This window comes from Agelaius phoeniceus, unplaced genomic scaffold (genome assembly GCF_051311805.1).
Source record: "Agelaius phoeniceus isolate bAgePho1 unplaced genomic scaffold, bAgePho1.hap1 Scaffold_471, whole genome shotgun sequence".
Classification (NCBI taxonomy): Eukaryota; Metazoa; Chordata; class Aves; order Passeriformes; family Icteridae; genus Agelaius; species Agelaius phoeniceus.
Genome location: NW_027510031.1, coordinates 18,201 through 39,082, shown reverse-complemented (window position 1 = coordinate 39,082; position 20,882 = coordinate 18,201). Strand labels below are relative to the sequence as shown.

General features: G+C 46.9%; 1 protein-coding gene across 1 annotated transcript; it reads left to right on the top strand.

The window, feature by feature from the left end:
- The first annotated feature begins 5,405 nt into the window (after positions 1–5,405).
- LOC143693250 (uncharacterized) lies at positions 5,406–20,801 on the top strand. Its single transcript, XM_077173253.1, has 8 exons — positions 5,406–5,475; positions 17,919–19,264; positions 19,359–19,408; positions 19,585–19,658; positions 19,732–19,824; positions 19,856–20,013; positions 20,107–20,209; positions 20,727–20,801. The coding sequence occupies exons 1-2, from the start codon at positions 5,406–5,408 to the stop codon at positions 19,166–19,168; spliced, it is 1,320 nt and encodes a 439-aa protein (XP_077029368.1). The 3' UTR covers positions 19,169–19,264; positions 19,359–19,408; positions 19,585–19,658; positions 19,732–19,824; positions 19,856–20,013; positions 20,107–20,209; positions 20,727–20,801.
- The last annotated feature ends 81 nt before the right edge of the window (positions 20,802–20,882 follow it).

Genomic DNA, 20,882 nt, shown 5'->3' with positions numbered 1-20,882 from the left:
TGTTGGTTTGAGGTCAGTTTGGGCTCGGTTTGGGATTGGTTTGGGGTCACTTTGGGGTCACTATGGGGTCGGTTTGAGGTTTGGGGTCAGTTTGGGGCTGGTTTAGTGTTGGTTTGGGGTCAGGGTCAGTTTGGGTCAGTTTGGGGTTGGTTTAGGGTTGGTTTGGGGTCAGGGTCAGTTTGGGGTCAGTTTGGGGTCAGTTTTTGGGTCTGGGGGCGGGGTTGGTGTAGGAACGGGTGAAGGGTGCCCCAAACCTGAGCTCAACAGGGAGACCCCAAATCCCAGCCCAGGGGAGACAGAGGAGACCCCAAATCCCAACCAGGCCAGGAGGGGACCCCAAATCTGAGCACAGGCTCAGGGGGAGACCCCAAATCCCAACCCAGGATCACCTGGAGACCCCAAATCTGAGCCCAGAGTTAAGGGGAGACCCCAAATCCCAACCGGGGCCAGGGGGAGACCCCAAAATCCCAATCCCGAGGTCACGGGAGACCCCAAATCCCAGTTTGGTGTCCCCAGTTTGGTGTCCCCATTCCCAGTTTGGTGTCCCCAGTTTGGTGTCCCCAGTTTGGTGTCCCCATTCCCAGTTTGGTGTCCCCAATCCCAGTTTGGTGTCCCCATTCCCAGTTTGGTGTCCCCAATCCCAGTTTGGTGTCCCCAGTCCCAGTTTGGTGTCCCCAGTCCCAGTTTGGTGTCCCCAATCCCAGTTTGGTGTCCCCAGTTTGGTGTCCCCAGTCCCAGTTTGGTGTCCCCAGTTTGGTGTCCCCAGTTTGGTGTCCCCAGTTTGGTGTCCCCAATCCCAGTTTGGTGTCCCCAGTCCCAGTTTGGTGTCCCCAATCCCAGTTTGGTGTCCCCATTCCCAGTTTGGTGTCCCCAGTTTGGTGTCCCCAGTCCCAGTTTGGTGTCCCCATTCCCAGTTTGGTGTCCCCAATCCCAGTTTGGTGTCCCCAGTCCCAGTTTGGTGTCCCCAGTTTGGTGTCCCCAATCCCAGTTTGGTGTCCCCAGTCCCAGTTTGGTGTCCCCAGTTTGGTGTCCCCAGTTTGGTGTCCCCAGTCCCAGTTTGGTGTCCCCATTCCCAGTTTGGTGTCCCCAATCCCAGTTTGGTGTCCCCAGTCCCAGTTTGGTGTCCCCAGTTTGGTGTCCCCAGTTTGGTGTCCCCAGTTTGGTGTCCCCAGTCCCAGTTTGGTGTCCCCAGTCCCAGTTTGGTGTCCCCAGTTTGGTGTCCCCAGTTTGGTGTCCCCAGTCCCAGTTTGGTGTCCCCAGTTTGGTGTCCCCAGTTTGGTGTCCCCCATTCCCAGTTTGGTGTCCCCATTCCCAGTTTGGTGTCCCCAATCCCAGTTTGGTGTCCCCAGTTTGGTGTCCCCATTCCCAGTTTGGTGTCCCCAATCCCAGTTTGGTGTCCCCAGTCCCAGTTTGGTGTCCCCAGTCCCAGTTTGGTGTCCCCATTCCCAGTTTGGTTTCCCCCAATCCCAGTTTGGTGTCCCCAGTTTGGTGTCCCCCATTCCCAGTTTGGTGTCCCCATTCCCAGTTTGGTGTCCCCAGTTTGGTGTCCCCCAATCCCAGTTTGGTGTCCCCAGTCCCAGTTTGGTGTCCCCAGTCCCAGTTTGGTGTCCCCAATCCCAGTTTGGTGTCCCCAGTTTGGTGTCCCCAGTCCCAGTTTGGTGTCCCCATTCCCAGTTTGGTGTCCCCAGTTTGGTGTCCCCAATCCCAGTTTGGTGTCCCCAGTCCCAGTTTGGTGTCCCCAATCCCAGTTTGGTGTCCCCATTCCCAGTTTGGTGTCCCCAATCCCAGTTTGGTGTCCCCAGTCCCAGTTTGGTGTCCCCAGTTTGGTGTCCCCAGTTTGGTGTCCCCAGTCCCAGTTTGGTGTCCCCAGTCCCAGTTTGGTGTCCCCAGTTTGGTGTCCCCAGTTTGGTGTCCCCAGTCCCAGTTTGGTGTCCCCAGTCCCAGTTTGGTGTCCCCAGTTTGGTGTCCCCAGTTTGGTGTCCCCCATTCCCAGTTTGGTGTCCCCATTCCCAGTTTGGTGTCCCCAATCCCAGTTTGGTGTCCCCAGTTTGGTGTCCCCATTCCCAGTTTGGTGTCCCCAGTCCCAGTTTGGTGTCCCCAGTCCCAGTTTGGTGTCCCCATTCCCAGTTTGGTTTCCCCCAATCCCAGTTTGGTGTCCCCAGTTTGGTGTCCCCCAATCCCAGTTTGGTGTCCCCAGTCCCAGTTTGGTGTCCCCAGTCCCAGTTTGGTGTCCCCAATCCCAGTTTGGTGTCCCCAGTTTGGTGTCCCCAGTCCCAGTTTGGTGTCCCCAATCCCAGTTTGGTTTCCCCCAATCCCAGTTTGGTGTCCCCAGTTTGGTGTCCCCCAGTCCCAGTTTGGTGTCCCCATTCCCAGTTTGGTGTCCCCAACCCCAGTTTGGTGTCCCCAGTCCCAGTTTGGTGTCCCCCAATCCCAGTTTGGTGTCCCCAGTCCCAGTTTGGTGTCCCCCATTCCCAGTTTGGTGTCCCCAGTCCCAGTTTGGTGTCCCCAGTCCCAGTTTGGTGTCCCCAGTTTGGTGTCCCCAGTCCCAGTTTGGTGTCCCCAGTCCCAGTTTGGTGTCCCCAGTTTGGTGTCCCCAGTCCCAGTTTGGTGTCCCCAATCCCAGTTTGGTGTCCCCAGTTTGGTGTCCCCAGTTTGGTGTCCCCCAATCCCAGTTTGGTGTCCCCAGTCCCAGTTTGGTGTCCCCAATCCCAGTTTGGTTTCCCCCAATCCCAGTTTGGTGTCCCCAGTTTGGTGTCCCCCAGTCCCAGTTTGGTGTCCCCATTCCCAGTTTGGTGTCCCCAATCCCAGTTTGGTGTCCCCAGTTTGGTGTCCCCAGTTTGGTGTCCCCCAATCCCAGTTTGGTGTCCCCAGTCCCAGTTTGGTGTCCCCAGTCCCAGTTTGGTGTCCCCAATCCCAGTTTGGTGTCCCCATTCCCAGTTTGGTGTCCCCAGTCCCAGTTTGGTGTCCCCCATTCCCAGTTTGGTGTCCCCAGTCCCAGTTTGGTGTCCCCAGTCCCAGTTTGGTGTCCCCATTCCCAGTTTGGTGTCCCCAGTTTGGTGTCCCCAGTCCCAGTTTGGTGTCCCCCAATCCCAGTTTGGTGTCCCCCATTCCCAGTTTGGTGTCCCCATTCCCAGTTTGGTGTCCCCAGTTTGGTGTCCCCAATCCCAGTTTGGTGTCCCCAATCCCAGTTTGGTGTCCCCAGTTTGGTGTCCCCAGTCCCAGTTTGGTGTCCCCCAATCCCAGTTTGGTGTCCCCAGTCCCAGTTTGGTGTCCCCAGTCCCAGTTTGGTGTCCCCAGTTTGGTGTCCCCCAATCCCAGTTTGGTGTCCCCAGTTTGGTGTCCCCAGTCCCAGTTTGGTGTCCCCATTCCCAGTTTGGTGTCCCCAATCCCAGTTTGGTGTCCCCAGTTTGGTGTCCCCCAATCCCAGTTTGGTGTCCCCATTCCCAGTTTGGTGTCCCCAGTCCCAGTTTGGTGTCCCCAGTCCCAGTTTGGTGTCCCCAGTTTGGTGTCCCCATTCCCAGTTTGGTGTCCCCAATCCCAGTTTGGTGTCCCCAATCCCAGTTTGGTGTCCCCAGTTTGGTGTCCCCAGTCCCAGTTTGGTGTCCCCAGTTTGGTGTCCCCAGTCCCAGTTTGGTGTCCCCAGTTTGGTGTCCCCAGTCCCAGTTTGGTGTCCCCATTCCCAGTTTGGTGTCCCCAGTTTGGTGTCCCCCAATCCCAGTTTGGTGTCCCCAGTCCCAGTTTGGTGTCCCCATTCCCAGTTTGGTGTCCCCAGTTTGGTGTCCCCAGTCCCAGTTTGGTGTCCCCAGTTTGGTGTCCCCAATCCCAGTTTGGTGTCCCCAATCCCAGTTTGGTGTCCCCAGTTTGGTGTCCCCAGTCCCAGTTTGGTGTCCCCAGTTTGGTGTCCCCAATCCCAGTTTGGTGTCCCCAATCCCAGTTTGGTGTCCCCAATCCCCAGTTTGGTGTCCCCAGTTTGGTGTCCCCAATCCCAGTTTGGTGTCCCCAGTCCCAGTTTGGTGTCCCCAGTTTGGTGTCCCCAGTTTGGTGTCCCCAGTCCCAGTTTGGTGTCCCCAGTTTGGTGTCCCCAGTTTGGTGTCCCCAATCCCAGTTTGGTGTCCCCAGTTTGGTGTCCCCCATTCCCAGTTTGGTGTCCCCAATCCCAGTTTGGTGTCCCCAGTTTGGTGTCCCCCATTCCCAGTTTGGTGTCCCCAATCCCCAGTTTGGTGTCCCCAGTTTGGTGTCCCCAGTTTGGTGTCCCCAGTTTGGTGTCCCCCAGTCCCAGTTTGGTGTCCCCAATCCCCAGTTTGGTGTCCCCAGTCCCAGTTTGGTGTCCCCAGTTTGGTGTCCCCAGTCCCAGTTTGGTGTCCCCAATCCCAGTTTGGTGTCCCCAGTTTGGTGCCCCCAATCCCAGTTTGGTGTCCCCAATCCCAGTTTGGTGTCCCCAGTTTGGTGTCCCCCAGTCCCAGTTTGGTGTCCCCAGTTTGGTGTCCCCAATCCCAGTTTGGTGTCCCCAATCCCAGTTTGGTGTCCCCAGTCCCAGTTTGGTGTCCCCAATCCCAGTTTGGTGTCCCCAGTTTGGTGTCCCCAGTCCCAGTTTGGTGTCCCCAATCCCCAGTTTGGTGTCCCCAGTTTGGTGTCCCCAATCCCAGTTTGGTGTCCCCAGTCCCAGTTTGATGTCCCCCAATCCCAGTTTGGTGTCCCCAGTTTGGTGTCCCCCAATCCCAGTTTGGTGTCCCCATTCCCAGTTTGGTGTCCCCAGTTTGGTGTCCCCAGTTTGGTGTCCCCAGTCCCAGTTTGGTGTCCCCAGTTTGGTGTCCCCAATCCCAGTTTGGTGTCCCCCATTCCCGGTTTGGTGTCCCCAGTTTGGTGTCCCCAATCCCAGTTTGGTGTCCCCAGTCCCAGTTTGGTGTCCCCAGTTTGGTGTCCCCAGTTTGGTGTCCCCAGTCCCAGTTTGGTGTCCCCCAATCCCAGTTTGGGGTCCCCAGTTTGGTGTCCCCAGTCCCAGTTTGGTGTCCCCAATCCCAGTTTGGGGTCCCCAGTTTGGTGTCCCCAGTCCCAGTTTGGTGTCCCCAGTTTGGTGTCCCCAGTCCCAGTTTGGTGTCCCCAGTCCCAGTTTGGTGTCCCCAGTTTGGTGTCCCCAATCCCAGTTTGGTGTCCCCATTCCCAGTTTGGTGTCCCCAGTTTGGTGTCCCCAGTTTGGTGTCCCCAGTTTGGTGTCCCCAATCCCAGTTTGGTGTCCCCATTCCCAGTTTGGTGTCCCCCATTCCCAGTTTGGTGTCCCCATTCCCAGTTTGGTGTCCCCCATTCCCAGTTTGGTGTCCCCAATCCCAGTTTGGTGTCCCCATTCCCAGTTTGGTGTCCCCAGTCCCAGTTTGTTGTCCCAGCACCGTTCCTGCAGAAACGAACCCATGGAAATCAACCCCATAAAACAACCCTACAAAAACAACCCCATAAAAACAAACCCTATAAAACAACCCTGTAGAAATCAACCCTATAAAACCAACCCCATAAAAATCAACCCTATAAAAAAAAATCAACCCTACAAAAATCACCCCCATAAAACAACACTACAAAAACAACCCTATAATACAATCCTATAGAATCGACCCCATAAAAACAAACCCTATAGAAACAAAAACCATAAAACAACCCTACAAAAACATCCCCATAAAACATCCCTATAAAAATCAACCCCATAAAACAGCCCTACAGAAACAGCCCTACAAAAACAGCCCTATAAAAATGACCCCATAAAAACAAACCCCATAAAACATCCCTATAAAAACCAACCCCATAAAACAGCCCTATACAAACAGCCCTACAACAACCTTTAAGGAACAAATCCCATAAAAACAACCCTACAAAAATCAACCCCATAAAAATGACCCCATTAAAACAAATCCTATAAAAATCAACCCTACAAAAACGACCCCATAAAAATCAACCCAATAGAAACGAACCCTATTAAAATCAACCCCATAAAACAACCCCACAAAACCCCATAAAAACCAAACCCTATAGAAACCAACCCCATAAAAATCAATCCTACAAAAATCAACCCTACAAAAATCAACCCTACAAAAATCACCCCCATAAAACAACCCTACAGAAACAACCCTATAATACAATCCTATAGAATCGACCGTATAAAAACCAACCCTATAAAAATCAACCCCATAAAACAGCCCTACAAAAACAAACCTTTGAGAAACAAATCCCATAAAAACAACCCTACAAAAATCAACCCCATAGAAATGACCCCATTAAAACAAACCCTATAAAAATCAACCCCAAAAACAACCCCACAAAACCCCATAAAAACCAAACCCTATACAAACCCTATAGAAACCAACCCCATAAAAATCAACCCTACAAAAATCAACCCTACAAAAATCAACCCCATAAAACAACACTACAAAAACAACCCTATAATACAATCCTATAGAATCGACCCCATAAAAACAAACCCTATAGAAACAAAAACCATAAAACAACCCTACAAAAACATCCCTATAAAACATCCCTATAAAAATCAACCCCATAAAACAGCCCTACAGAAACAGCCCTACAAAAACCTTTAAGGAACAAATCCTATAAAAACAACCCTACAAAAATCAACCCCATAGAAATGACCCCATTATAACAAATCCTATAAAAATCAACCCTACAGAAACGACCCCATAAAAATCAACCCCATAAAAATCAACCCCATAAAACAGCCCTACAGAAACAGCCCTACAAAAACCTTTAAGGAACAAATCCCATAAAAACAACCCTACAAAAATCAACCCCATAGAAATGACCCCATAAAAACAAACCCTATAAAAATCAACCCTACAAAAACGACCCCATAAAAATCAACCCAATAGAAACGAACCCTATTAAAATCAACCCCATAAAACAACCCCATAAAACCCCAGAAAAACCAAACCCTATAGAAACCAACCCCATAAAAATCAATCCTACAAAAATCAACCCTACACAAATCAACCCCATAAAACAACCCTACAAAAACAATCCTATAATACAATCCTATAGAATCAACCCCATAAAAACAAACCCTATAGAAACAACCCTAAAAATCAACCCCATCAGCCCAACCCTATAAAAACCAACCCTATAAAACCAACCCCATAAAACAGCCCTATACAAACAGCCCTACAAAAGCAAACCGTTGAGAAACAAATCCCATAAAAACAACCCTACAAAAATCAACCCCATAGAAATGACCCCATAAAAATAAACCCTATAAAAATCAACCCTACAAAAACCCTATAGAAACAACCCCATAAAAATCAACCCTATAAATATCAACCCCATAAAAACCAACCCAATAGAAATCAACCTTACAAAAATCAACCCCATAAACACAACCCTACAGAAACAACCCCATAAAAATCAACCCTACAGAAATCAACCCTAAAAAAATCAACCCTATAAAAATCAACCCCATAAAATGACCCCACAAAACCCCATAAATACCAAACCCTATAGAAACCAACCCTACAAAAACACCCTGTAAAAATTAACCCCATAAAACAGCCCTGCAGAAACAACCCTGTAATAAACCCTATAGAAATGACCCCATGAAAATGAACCCTACAAAAATCAACCCTACAAAAATCAGCCCCATAAAATAACCCCACAAAAACAACCCTATAATACAATCCTATAGAATCAACCCCATAAAAACAAATCCTATAAAAATCAACCCTACAAAAACGACCCCATAAAAATCAACCCAATAGAAACGAACCCTATGAAAATCAACCCCATAAAACAACCCCACAAAACCCCATAAAAACCAAACCCTATAGAAACCAAACCCATAAAAATCAACCCTACACAAATCAACCCCATAAAATAACCCTACAGAAACAACCCTATAATACAATCCTATAGAATCGACCCCATAGAAACAAACCCTATAGAAATCAACCCTATAGAAATCAACCCTAAAAAAATCAACCCTACAAAAATCAACCCCATAAAATAACCCCACAAAAACAACCCTATAATACAACCCCATAGAATCGACCCCATAAAAACAAACCCTATAAAAATCAACCCCATAAAACAACCTAATAAAATTCAACCCTATAAAAATCAACCCTATAAAAATCAACCCTATAAAAAAACCCTACAAAAACAACCCCATAAAAACAAACCCTATAAAACAACCCTCTAAAAATCAACTCTATAAAATCAACCCCATAAAAACCCTATAAAACAACCCTATAAAAACGACCCCATAAAAATCAATCCTATACAACAGCCCTAAAAAATCAACTCTATAAAAGAACCCCATAAAAATCAACCCAACACAAATCAACCCTATACAACAACCCCACAAAAATCAACTCTATTAAAATGACCCCAAAAAATCAACCCCAAAACCCCAAAAAAATCAACCTAATAAAACAACCCCATAAAAATTCACCCTATAAAAATCAACCCCATAAAAATGACCCCATAAAAACAAACCCTATAAAAATTAACCCTACAAAAATCAACCCTATAAAAACAACCCTACAGAAATCAACCCTATAGAAATCAACCTTATAGAAATCAACCCCATAAAACAACCCTACAAAACCCCATAAAAACCAAACCCTATAAAACCAACCCCATAAATATCAACCCTACAAAAAAATCAACCCTACAAAAATCAACCCCATAAAACAACACTACAAAAACAACCCTATAATACAATCCTATAGAATCGACCCCATAAAAACAAACCCTATAAAAATCAACCGTAAAAATCAACCCTAAAAATCAATCCTATAAAAACCAACCCTATAGAAACCAACCCCATAAAACATCCCTATACAAACAGCCCTACAAAAGCAAACCTTTAAGGAACAAATCCCATAAAAACAACCCTACAAAAATCAACCCCATAGAAATGACCCCATAAAAACAAACCCTATAAAAATCAACCCTACAAAAACGACCCCATAAAAACCAACCCAATAGAAACGAACCCTATGAAAATCAACCCCATAAAACAACCCCACAAAACCCTATAAAAACCAAACCCTATGGAAACCAACCCCATAAATATCAACCCTACAAAAAAATCGACCGTACAAAATCAACCCCATAAAACAACACTACAAAACCAACCCTATAATACAATCCTATAGAATCGACCCCATAAAAACAAACCCTATAGAAATCAACCCTAAAAATCAACCCTATAAAACCAACCCTATAAAAACCAACCCTATAGAAATGAACCCTATAAAACAGCCCTATACAAACAGCCCTACAAAAGCAAACCTTTGAGAAACAAATCCCATAAAAACAACCCTACAGAAATCAACCCCATAAAAACAAACCCTATAAAAATCAACCCTACAAAAATCCATCCTATAAAAACAACCCTATAGAAACAACCCCATAAAAATCAACCCTATAAAAATCAACCCCATAGAAATCAACCCTATAAAAATCAACCCCATAAAACAACCCTACAGAAACAACCCTGTAATAAACCCTATAGAAACGACCCCATAAAAATGAACCCTACAAAAATCAACCCTACAAAAATGAACCCTACAAAAATGAACCCCATAAAATAACCCCACAAAAACAACCCTATAATACAACCCCATAGAATCGACCCCATAAAAACAAACCCCATAAAAACAAACCCTATAAAAATCAACCCCAAAAAAATCAACCCCATAAAAAAACCCTACAAAAACAACCCCATAAAAACAAACCCTATAAAATCAACCCCGTAAAAACCCTATAAAACAACCCTATAAAAACGACCCCATAAAAATCAACCCTATACAATAGCCCTAAGAAATCAACTCTATAAAAGAACCCCATAAAAATCAACCCCATAAAAATCAACCCTACAAAAATCAACCCCATAAAACAACCCTACAAAAATCAACTCTATTAAAATGACCCCATAAAAATCAACCCTATAAAAATCAATCCTATGAAACAACCCTATAGAAACAACCCCATAAAAATCAACCCTATAGAAATCAACCCTATAGAAATCAACCCCATAAAACAACCCCACAAAACCCTATAAAAACCAAACCCTATAGAAACCAACCCCATAAAAATCAATCCTACAAAAATCAACCCTACAAAAATCAACCCCATAACACTACAAAACCAATCCTATAATACAATCCTATAAAATCCACCTTATAAAAACAAACCCTATAAAAATCAACCCTAAAAACCAACCCTATAAAAACCAACCCTATATAAACCAACCCCATAAAAACATCCCTACTAAAATCAACCCCATAAAAATAACCCCATAAAAACAAACCCTATAAAAATCAACCCCATAAAAATGACCCCATAAAAACAAACCCTATAAAAATCAACCCTAAAAAAATCAACCCTATAAAAATCAACTCCATAAAACAAGGCCACAAAACCCCATAAAAACCAAACCCTATAGAAACCAACCCTACAAAATCACCCTGTAAAAATCAACCCCATAAAACAGCCCCACAGAAACAACCCTACAAAAACAATCCTATAAAAATCAAAACCAGCCCCATAAAAACAAACCCTATAAAAATTAACCCTACAAAAATCAACCCTATAAAAACAACCCTACAGAAATCAACCCTATAGAAATCAACCCTATAGAAATCAACCCCATAAAACAACCCTACAAAACCCCATAAAAACCAAACCCTATAGAAACCAACCCCATAAAAATCAACCCCATAAAACAACCCTACAGGAAGGACCCCATAAAAAGAAACCCTATAAAAAACAACCCTACAAAGACAACCCTATAAAACAACCCTACAAAAACAACCCCATAGAAACAGCCCTACAAAAGTCAACCCCACAAAAATCAACCCCATAAAAATCAACTCCATAAAACGGCCCTATAAAAATAAACCCTATAAAAACAACCCTACAGAAAAAACCCTAAAAAATTCTACTACAAAAACGACTTATAAAAATAACCCTAAAAAAAACCCCAAAAAAGACCCTATTAAAACAACCCTATAAAAACAACCCTACAGAAACAACCCTACAGAAACAGCCCTATAAAAACTGACCCCATAAAAACAACCCTACAGAAACAACCAAAAAATACAACCCTACAAAAATGACCCTACAAACCCCAAACCCTACAGAAGCAACCCTAAAGAAGCAACCCCATAAAACAACCCTACAAAAACAGCCCTACAAAAACAGCCCTACAAATGCAAACCCTACAAAGCCAAACCCTACAAATCAAAACCTTAAAAACCAAACCCTACAAACGCAACCCTACAAACCCAACCCCATAAACCCAAACCAAACAAACCCAAACCCTACAAACCCAACCCCACAAATCCCAACCTGACAAACCCAAACCCTGTACAACCAAACCCTACAAACCCAACCCTACAAACCCAACCCTACTGAAACAACCCTATAAACCAAACTCTGCAAACCCAACCCTATAAAAACGCTCCTAAAAACCCAAACCCTATAAAGGCAAACCCTACAGACCCAAATACTACAGAAACAACCCTAAAGTGACAACCCTAAAAACCCAAACCCTACAAACCCAACCCTATAAACCCAACCCTACAAACCCAGACCCTACAAACCCAAACCCTGTAAAAACTGTCCTATAAACCCAACCCAAAAAACCAAACCCTATAAATGCAAACCCTACAAATCCCAACCTGACAAACCCAAACCCTTTAAACACAACCCCATAAAAGCCAATCCTACACACCCAATCCCTACAAACCCAACCCTATAAAAACAATCCCATAAAACCAAACCCCATAAAACCAAAGTCTACAAAGCCAAGCCCTACAAACCCAACCCTATAAACCCAAATCCTACAACCCCAAACCCTACAAACCCAACCCTACAAACCCAACCCTATAAACCCAAACTCTACAAAACCCACATCCTACAAAAGGAACCCTACAAACCCAACCCTAGAGGAGCAAACCTCTAAAACCAAACCCTACAAACCCAACCCTATAATCCCCAACCCTACAAACCCAAACCCTACAAACCCAAACCCTATAAAAACTGTCCTATAAACCCAACCCAATAAAACCAAACACTACAAACCCAAACCCCACAAATCCCAACCCGACAAACCCAAACCCTATAAACAAACCCCATAAACCCAAACCCTGTACAACCAAATCCTACAAACCCAAACCCTACAAACCCAAACCCTACAAACCCAACCCTATAAACCCAAACCCTACAAACCCAAACCCTACAAACCCAAATCCTACAAACCCAAACCCTACAACCCCAACCCTACAAACTCACTCCTATAAATCCCAACCCTACAAACCCAAACCCCATAAAACCAAACCCTACAAACCCAACCCTATAAAGCCAAACCCTACAAACCCAAACCCTACAAACTCAAATCCTACTAACCCAACCTTATGAACCCAACCCTACAAACCCAGCCCTACAAAGCCAAACCCTACAAAACCCATATCCTACAAAAGGAACCCTACAAACCCAGACCCTATAAAAACTGTCCTACAAACCCAACCCGATAAAACCCAACCCTACAAACCCAAACCCTACAAATCCAATCCAACAAACCCAAATGCTACAAACCCAACCCCATAAACCCAAACCCTACAAAACCCACATCCTACAAAAGGCACCCCACAAACCCAAACCCCATAAACCCAAACCCTATAAAAACTGTCCTATAAACCCAACCCAATAAAACCCAACCCTACAAACCCAAACCCTACAAACCCAATGCTATAAAACCATTCCCATAAAACCCAAACCCTACAAACCAAACCCTATGAACTGAAGCCAAAGAAACCCAAACCCTACAAACCCAAACCCTACAAACTCAACCCCACAAACCCAAACCCTACAAACCCAAACCCTACAAAAGCCATATCCTAAAAAAGGAACCCTACAAACCCAAACCCCATAAAAACTGTCCTACAAACCCAACCCTACAAACCCAAACCCTACAAACCCAACCCTAGAAATCCCAACCCGACAAATCCAAACCCTTTAAACCCAACCCCATAAAAGCCGATCCTACACACCCAATCCCTACAAACCCAACCCTATAAAAACAATCCCATAAACCCAAACCCTACAAACCAAACTCCATAAAACCAATCCTAAAAACTTAAACCCTATAAACCCAAACCCTACAAACCCAAACCCTACAATCCCATATCCTACCAAAGGAACTCTATAGACCCAAACCCTACAAACCCAAACCCTACAAACCCAAATCTTACAAACCCAAACCCTATAAAACCTGTCTTATAAACCCAACCCAATAAAACCAAACACTACAAACACAACCCCACAAATCCCAACCTGACAAACCCAAGCCCTCTACAAACCCAAACCCTACAAACCCAACCCTACAGGAGCAACCCTATAAACCCAAACCCTACAAACCCAAACCCTATAAAACCAAACCCCATAAACCCAAACCCTACAAAACCCACATCCTACAAAAGGAACCCTACAAACCCAAACCCCATAAAAACTGTCCTACAAACCCAACCCAATAAACCCAAACCCTACAAAGCCAAACCCTACAAAGCCAAACCCTACAAACCCAACCCCATAAACCCAAACCCTGTACAACCAAATCCTACAAACCCAAACCCTACAAACCCAAGCCCTACAAACCCAAACCTTACAAACCCAAACCCCACAAACCCAAACCCGACAAACCCAACCCCATAAACCCAAACCCTACAGGAGCAACCCTATAAAACCAAACCCTCAAACCCAAACCCTACAAACCCAAACCCTATAAACCCAAACCCTACAAACCCAACTCCATAAAACCAATCCTAAAAACTCAAACCCTATACACACAAACCCTACAAACCCAACCCTATAAAACCAAACCCTCAAACCCAAACCCTACAAACCCAAACCCCACAAGCCCAAACCCTACAAACCCAAACCCCACAAGCCCAAACCCTACAACTCCAACCCCATGACCCCAACCCTACAAACAAAACCCTACAAACCCAACAGAACAAACACTACAAAAAAACCTTAAAATCCCATTAAAATCCCATAAAATCCCATGAAATCCCATAAAAAATCATTTTGATTCCCATAAAAATTCCATGAAAGTCCCATAAAAATCCTATAAAAACTCCATAAAAATCCCCTTTAAACCCCATAAAATGCCATTAAAAATCCCATAAAAATCCCATTAAAACCCCATAAAATTCCGTTAAAAATCCCATAAAAATTCATTCAAATTCCATGAAAATGCATAAAAATCCCATAAATGTCCCATAAAAATCCTATAAAAATGCCATTAAAAATCCCATAAAAATTCCATTAAAAATCCTGTAAAATTCCCATAAAATATCCCATAAAAATGCAATTAAAATCCCATACAAATCCCATTAAAATTCCATAAAATATCCTGGTAAAATCCCATAAAATCCCATTAAACATCCCATTAAAAAAACCCATTAAAAATCACATTAAAATCCCCTAAAAATCCCCTGAAAATCCCATTAAATTCTCATAAAAACCCCATAAAAATCCCATACAAATTTAATAAAAATTCAATTAAAATCCCACAAAAATCCCACAAAAATGCCTTAAAAACTCCATTAAAATCCCAATAAAAATCCCATAAAATTCTCATTAAAACCCCATAAAAATCCCTTTAAAATCCCAATAAAAATCCCAACAAAATTCCCACAAAAATCCTATTAAAATCCCACCAAAATCTCATTAAAAATCCCATAAGAATCCCATAAAATCCCCAAAATATTCCATTAAAATCCTGGAAAAATTTTATTAAAATCCCATAAAAATCCCAACAAAAATCCCCCAAAAAATCCATTAAATTCTCATTAAAACCCCATAAAAATCCCACAAAAACCCCATAAAAACTCCATAAAAATCCCATTAAAATCCATTAAAATCCCATAAAAATCCCATAAAAATGCAATTAAAATCCCATACGAATCCCAATAAAACCCCATTAAAATTCCATAAAATATCCTGGTAAAATCCCATAAAATCCCATTAAAAATCCCATGAAAATTGCATAAAAATCCCATTAAAGTCCTATGAAAATCCCACAAAAATCCCATGAAAATTCCCATAAGAATCCCATGAAAATCCCCAAAATATTTCATTAAAATCCTGGAAAAATTGTATTAAAATCCCATAAAAATCCCAACAAAAATACCATAAAAATACCATTAAATTCTCATTAAAATCCCATATAAATTTAATAAAAATTCAATTAAAATCCCACAAAAATCCCATAAAAATGCCTTAAAAACTCCATTAAAATCCCAATAAAAATCCCAACAAAATTCCCACAAAAATCCTATTAAAATCCCACCAAAATCTCATTAAAAATCCCATAAGAATCCCATAAAATCCCCAAAATATTCCATTAAAATCCTGGAAAAATTTTATTAAAATCCCATAAAAATTCCAACAAAAATCCCCAAAAAAATCCATTAAATTCTCATTAAAACCCCATAAAAATCCCACAAAAACCCCATAAAAATCCCATAAAAATCGCACAAAAACTCCATAAAAAATCCCATAAAAATGCAATCAAAATCCCATACGAATCCCAATAAAACCCCATTAAAATTCCATAAAATATCCTGGTAAAATCCCATAAAATCCCATTAAAAATCCCATGAAAATTGCGTAAAAATCCCATTAAAATCCTATGAAAATCCCACAAAAATCCCATGAAAATTCCCATAAGAATCCCATGAAAATCCCCAAAATATTCCATTAAAATCCTGAAAATTTTTATTAAAATCCCATAAAAATCCCAACAAAAATCCCATAAAAATCCCATTAAATTCTCATTAAAACCCCATAAAAATCCCACAAAAACTCCATAAAAATCCCATAAAAATGCAATTAAAATCCCATACGAATCCCATTAAAACCCCATTAAAATCCCACAAAATATCCTGGTAAAATCCCATTAAAAATCCCATGAAAATTGCGTAAAAATCCCATTAAAATCCCATAAAAATCCCACAGAAATCCCATTAAAAATGCCTTTAAAATCCCATTAAATCCAATTAAAACCCCATAAAAATCCCACCAAAATCCCAATATTATCCCATAAAGTCCCATAAAAATCCCATCAAAATCCCAGTAAGAAATCCATTAAAATCCCATAAAATTTAATAAAAATTCCATTAAAGTCCCACAAAAATCCCACAAAAATCCCATTAAAATCCCAATAAAAATCCCATAAAAACTCCATAAAAATCCCATAAAAATCCCCCAAAAATCCCAACAAAAATCCCATTAAATTCTCATTAAAATCCCATAAAAATCCCATTAAAAACCCCTAAAATCCCATTAAATCCCACAAAGATCCCAGTCCCTCCCAGTTCATTCCCAGTCCCTCCCAGTTTGGTCCCAATTTGGTCCCAGTTCCTCCCAGTTCCCCCCAGTCCGTCCCAGTTTGTCCCAGTCCATCCCAGTCCCTCCCAGTCCATCCCAGTTCGCTCCCAGTCCATCCCAGTTTGCTCCTAGTCTGTCCCAGTCCATCCCAGTTTGCTCCCAGTCCATCCCAGTTCATCCCAGTTCCCTCCCAGTCCATCCCAGTTAATCCCCGTTTATCCCAGTTTGGTCCCATTTCCCCCCCAGTCCCTCCCAGTTCATCCCAGTATGGTCCCAGTTTGATCCCAGTCTCTCCCATCCCATCCCAGTTTGCTCCCATCCCATCCCAGTCCCTCCCAGTTTGCTCCCAGTCCCTCCCAGTTCATCCCAGTTTGCTCCCAGTCCCTTCCAGTTTGGTCCCAGTCCCTCCCAGTTCATCCCAGTTTGGTCCCAGTTCCATCCCAGTCCCTCCCCAGTCCCTCCCAGTCCATCCCAGTCCATCCCAATTTGGTCCCAGTTCTCTCCCAGTCCCTCCCCAGTCCATCCCAGTTTGCTCCCAGTCCATCCCAGTTTGCTCCCAGTTTATTCCCAGTGCCTCCAATCCATTCCCAGTTTGGTCCCATTTCCCCCCCAGTTCTTCCCAGTTCATCCCAGTTTGCTCCCAGTCCCTCCCAGTTCATCCCAGTTAATCCCCGTTTATCCCAGTTTGGTCCCATTTCCCCCCCAGTCCCTCCCAGTATGGTCCCAGTCCCTCCCAGTTCATCCCAGTTTGTCCCAGTTCGATCCCAGTCTCTTCCATCCCATCCCAGTTTGCTCCCACTCCCTCCCAGTCCCTCCCAGTTTATTCCCAGTGCCTCCAATCCATTCCCAGTTTGGTCCCATTTCCCCCCCAGTCCCTCCCAGTCCATCCCAGTTCAACCCAGTTTGCTCCCAGTCCCTCCCAGTCCATCCCAGTATGGTCCCAGTTCCATCCCAGTCCCTCCCAGTTTGCTCCAAGTCCCCCCCAGTCCCTCCCAGTCCATCCCAGTTCATTCCCAGTCCCTCCCAGTTTGGTCCCAATTTGGTCCCAGTCCCTCCCAGTCCCTCCCAGCTCATTCCCAGTCTCTCCCAGTCCATCCCAGTTTGCTCCCAGTCCCTTCCAGTTTGGTCCCAGTCCCTCCCAGTTTGGTCCCAGCTTGGTCCCAGTCCATCCCAGTTTGGTCCCAGTTTATCCCAGTTCCATCCCAGTTCCCTCCCAGTCCATCCCAGTTTGCTCCCAGTCCATCCCAGTCCATCCCAGTTCATTCCCACTCCCTCCCAGTTTGCTCCAAGTCCCCCCCAGTCCCTCCCAGTCCCTCCCAGTTTGCTCCCAGTCCCTCCCAGTTTGGTCCCAATTTGGTCCCAGTCCCTCCCAGTCCCTCCCAGCTCATTCCCAGTCTCTCCCAGTCCATCCCAGTTTGCTCCCAGTCCCTTCCAGTTTGCTCCCAGTCCCCCCCAGTCCCTCCCAGTCCATCCCAGTTCATTCCCAGTCCCTCCCAGTTTGGTCCCAATTTGGTCCCAGTCCCTCCCAGTGCCCTCCCAGTCCCTCCCAGCTCATTCCCAGTGCCTCCAATCCATTCCCAGTCTATCCCAGTTCCATCCCAGTCCCTCCCAGTTTGGTCCCAGTCCCTCCCAGTTTGGTCCCAGTCCCTCCCAGTTTGGTCCCAGTTCATTCCCAGTGCCTCCAATCCATTCCCAGTCTATCCCAGTCTCTCCCAGTCCATCCCAGTTTGCTCCCAGTCCCTCCCAGTCCCTCCCAGTTCATTCCCAGTGCCTCCAATCCATTCCCAGCCTATCCCAGTCTCTCCCAGTCCATCCCAGTTCCATCCCAGTCCCTCCCAGTTTGGTCCCAGTCCATCCCAGTTTGGTCCCAGTTAATCCCCATTTATCCCAGTTTGGTCCCATTTCCCCCCAGTCCCTCCCAGTTCATTCCAATTTGGTCCCAGTCCATCCCAGTCCCTCCCAGTTCATCCCAGTCCCTCCCAGTTTGGTCCCAGTTCATCCCAGTTTGCTCCCAGTTCATTCCCAGTGCCTCCAATCTATTCCCAGTTCCTCCCAGTTTGCTCCCAGTCCCTCCCAGTTTGGTCCCAGTCCCTCCCAGCCCATCCCAGTTAATCCCCATTTATCCCAGTTTGGTCCCATTTCCCCCCCAGTCCCTCCCAGTTCATCCCAGTTTGGTCCCAGTCCATCCCAGTCCCTCCCAGTTTGTCCCAGTTCGATCCCAGTCTCTCCCATCCCATCCCAGTTTGCTCCCAGTCCATCCCAGTATGGTCCCAGTTCTATCCCAGTCCCTCCCAGCCCATCCCAGTCCCTCCCAGTATGGTCCCAGTTCCATCCCAGTCCCTCCCAGTTTGCTCCCAGTCCCTCCCAGTTTGCTCCCAGTTTCATCCCAGTCCCTCCCAGTCCATCCCAGTTAATCCCCGTTTATCCCAGTTTGGTCCCATTTCTCCCCCAGTTCCTCCCCAGTTCATCCCAGTTCCATCCCAGTCCCTCCCAGTTTGCTCCCAGTCCATTCCAGTCCCTCCCAGTTTGGTCCCAGTCCCTCCCAGTTCATCCCAGTTTGCTCCCAGTCCCTCCCAGTTTGCTCCCAGTCCCTCCCAGTTTGGTCCCAGCTTGGTCCCAGTCCCTCCCAGTCCATCCCAGTCCCTCCCAGTTCCCTCCCAGTCCCAAACTGGTTTTTCCTCCCCCTGGACCGGGGGCCGGAAGCGGAAAAAAAAAAGCGACCAAAACTGAGGAAAAAAATGAAAAATTTGAGAAAAAAGAGAAAATTGGAGATTTTTAATCATGGGGGAGGGGACAGGGACTGGGACAGGTCCTGGAAGGGCCACGGAAAGGTCCTGGAAGGGCCTGGCAGGGACAGGGACAGGGACAGGGACAGGTCCTGGAAGGGCCATAGAGAGCAGCACCCCCAGGTCCTGGCAGGGCCATGGAAAGGTCCTGGAAGGGCCTGGCAGGGACAGGGACGGGGACAGGGACAGGGACAGGGACAGGTCCTGGAAGGGCCACGGAAAGGTCCCGGAAGGTCCTGGGACAGGGACAGGGACAGGGACGGGGACAGGGACAGGGACAGGTCCTGGCAGGGCCATGGAAAGGTCCTGGAAGGGCCTGGCAGGGACAGGGACAGGGATGGGGACAGGGACAGGGATGGGGACAGGGACGGGGACAGGTCCTGGCAGGGCAATGGAAATGTCCCGGAAGGGCCTGGCAGGGACAGGGACAGGGACAGGGATGGGGACAGGTCCTGGCAGGGCCATAGGGAGCAGCACCCCCAGGTCCTGGCAGGGCAATGGAAATGTCCTGGAAGGTCCTGGCAGGACCATGGGACAGGGACAGGGACATTCCCAGGTCCTGGCAGGGCCGTGGTCAATGTCACAACAGGTCCTGGCAGGGCCATGAGCAAGGCCAGGTCCTGGCAGGGCCATGGAAATGTCCTGGAAGGTCCTGGCAGGGCCATAGAGAGCACTCCCAGGTCCTGGCAGGGCCATGGGCAGCACCCCCAGGTCCTGGCAGGGTTGTGGTCAATGTCCCGGAAGGTTCTGGCAGGACCATGGGACAGGGACAGGTCCTGGCAGGGCCATAGAGAGCAGCACCCCCAGGTCCTGGCAGGACCAAGGGCAGCACCCCCAGGTCCTGGCAGGGCCGTGGTCAATGACCTGGAAGGTCCTGGTAGGGCCATGGGACAGGGACAGGTCCTGGCAGGGCCATGGGCAGCACCCCCAGGTCCTGGCAGGGCCATGGAAATGTCCTGGAAGGTCCTGGCAGGGCCATGAGCAGGGACAGGGCCAGGTCCTGGCAGAACCGTGGGCAGGACAGGTCCCAGCAGGTCCTGGCAGGGCTGTGGGCAGGGCCAGGTCCTGGCAGGGCCATGGACAGGGACCAGTCCCAGCAGGTCCTGGCAGGGCCATGGGCAGGGTCAAGGACGGGAATGGGGCAAGGTCCTGGCAGGGCCAGGGAGAGCAGCACCCACAGGTCCTGGCAGGGCCATGGGCAGGGCCAAGGATGGGGACGGGGCCAGGTCCTGACACGGCCATGGGCAGGACAGGTCCTGGCAGGGCCATGAACACTCCCAGGTCCTGGCAGGAAGATGGGGGCAGGGCCAGGGCCAGGTCCTGGCAGGGCCATGAACAGGAACCAGTCCCAGCAGGTCCTGGCAGGGTCATGGACACTCCCAGGTCCTGGCAGGGGGACAGGGCCAGGTCCTGCCAGGACCATGAACACGCCCAGGTCCTGGTAGGGCCATGGGCAGCACCCCCCAGGTCCTGGCAGGACCACGAACAGGGACCAATCCCAGCAGGTCCTGGCAGGGCCATGGGCAGGGTCAAGGACGGGAATGGGGCCAGGTCCTGGCAGGGCCATAGAGAGCAGCACCCCCAGGTCCTGGCAGGGCCATGAGCAGGGCCAAGGATGGGGACGGGGCCAGGTCCTGGCAGGGCCATGGACAGGGACAGGTCCCAACAGGTCCTGGCAGGGCCAGGGAGAGCAGCACCCGCAGGTCC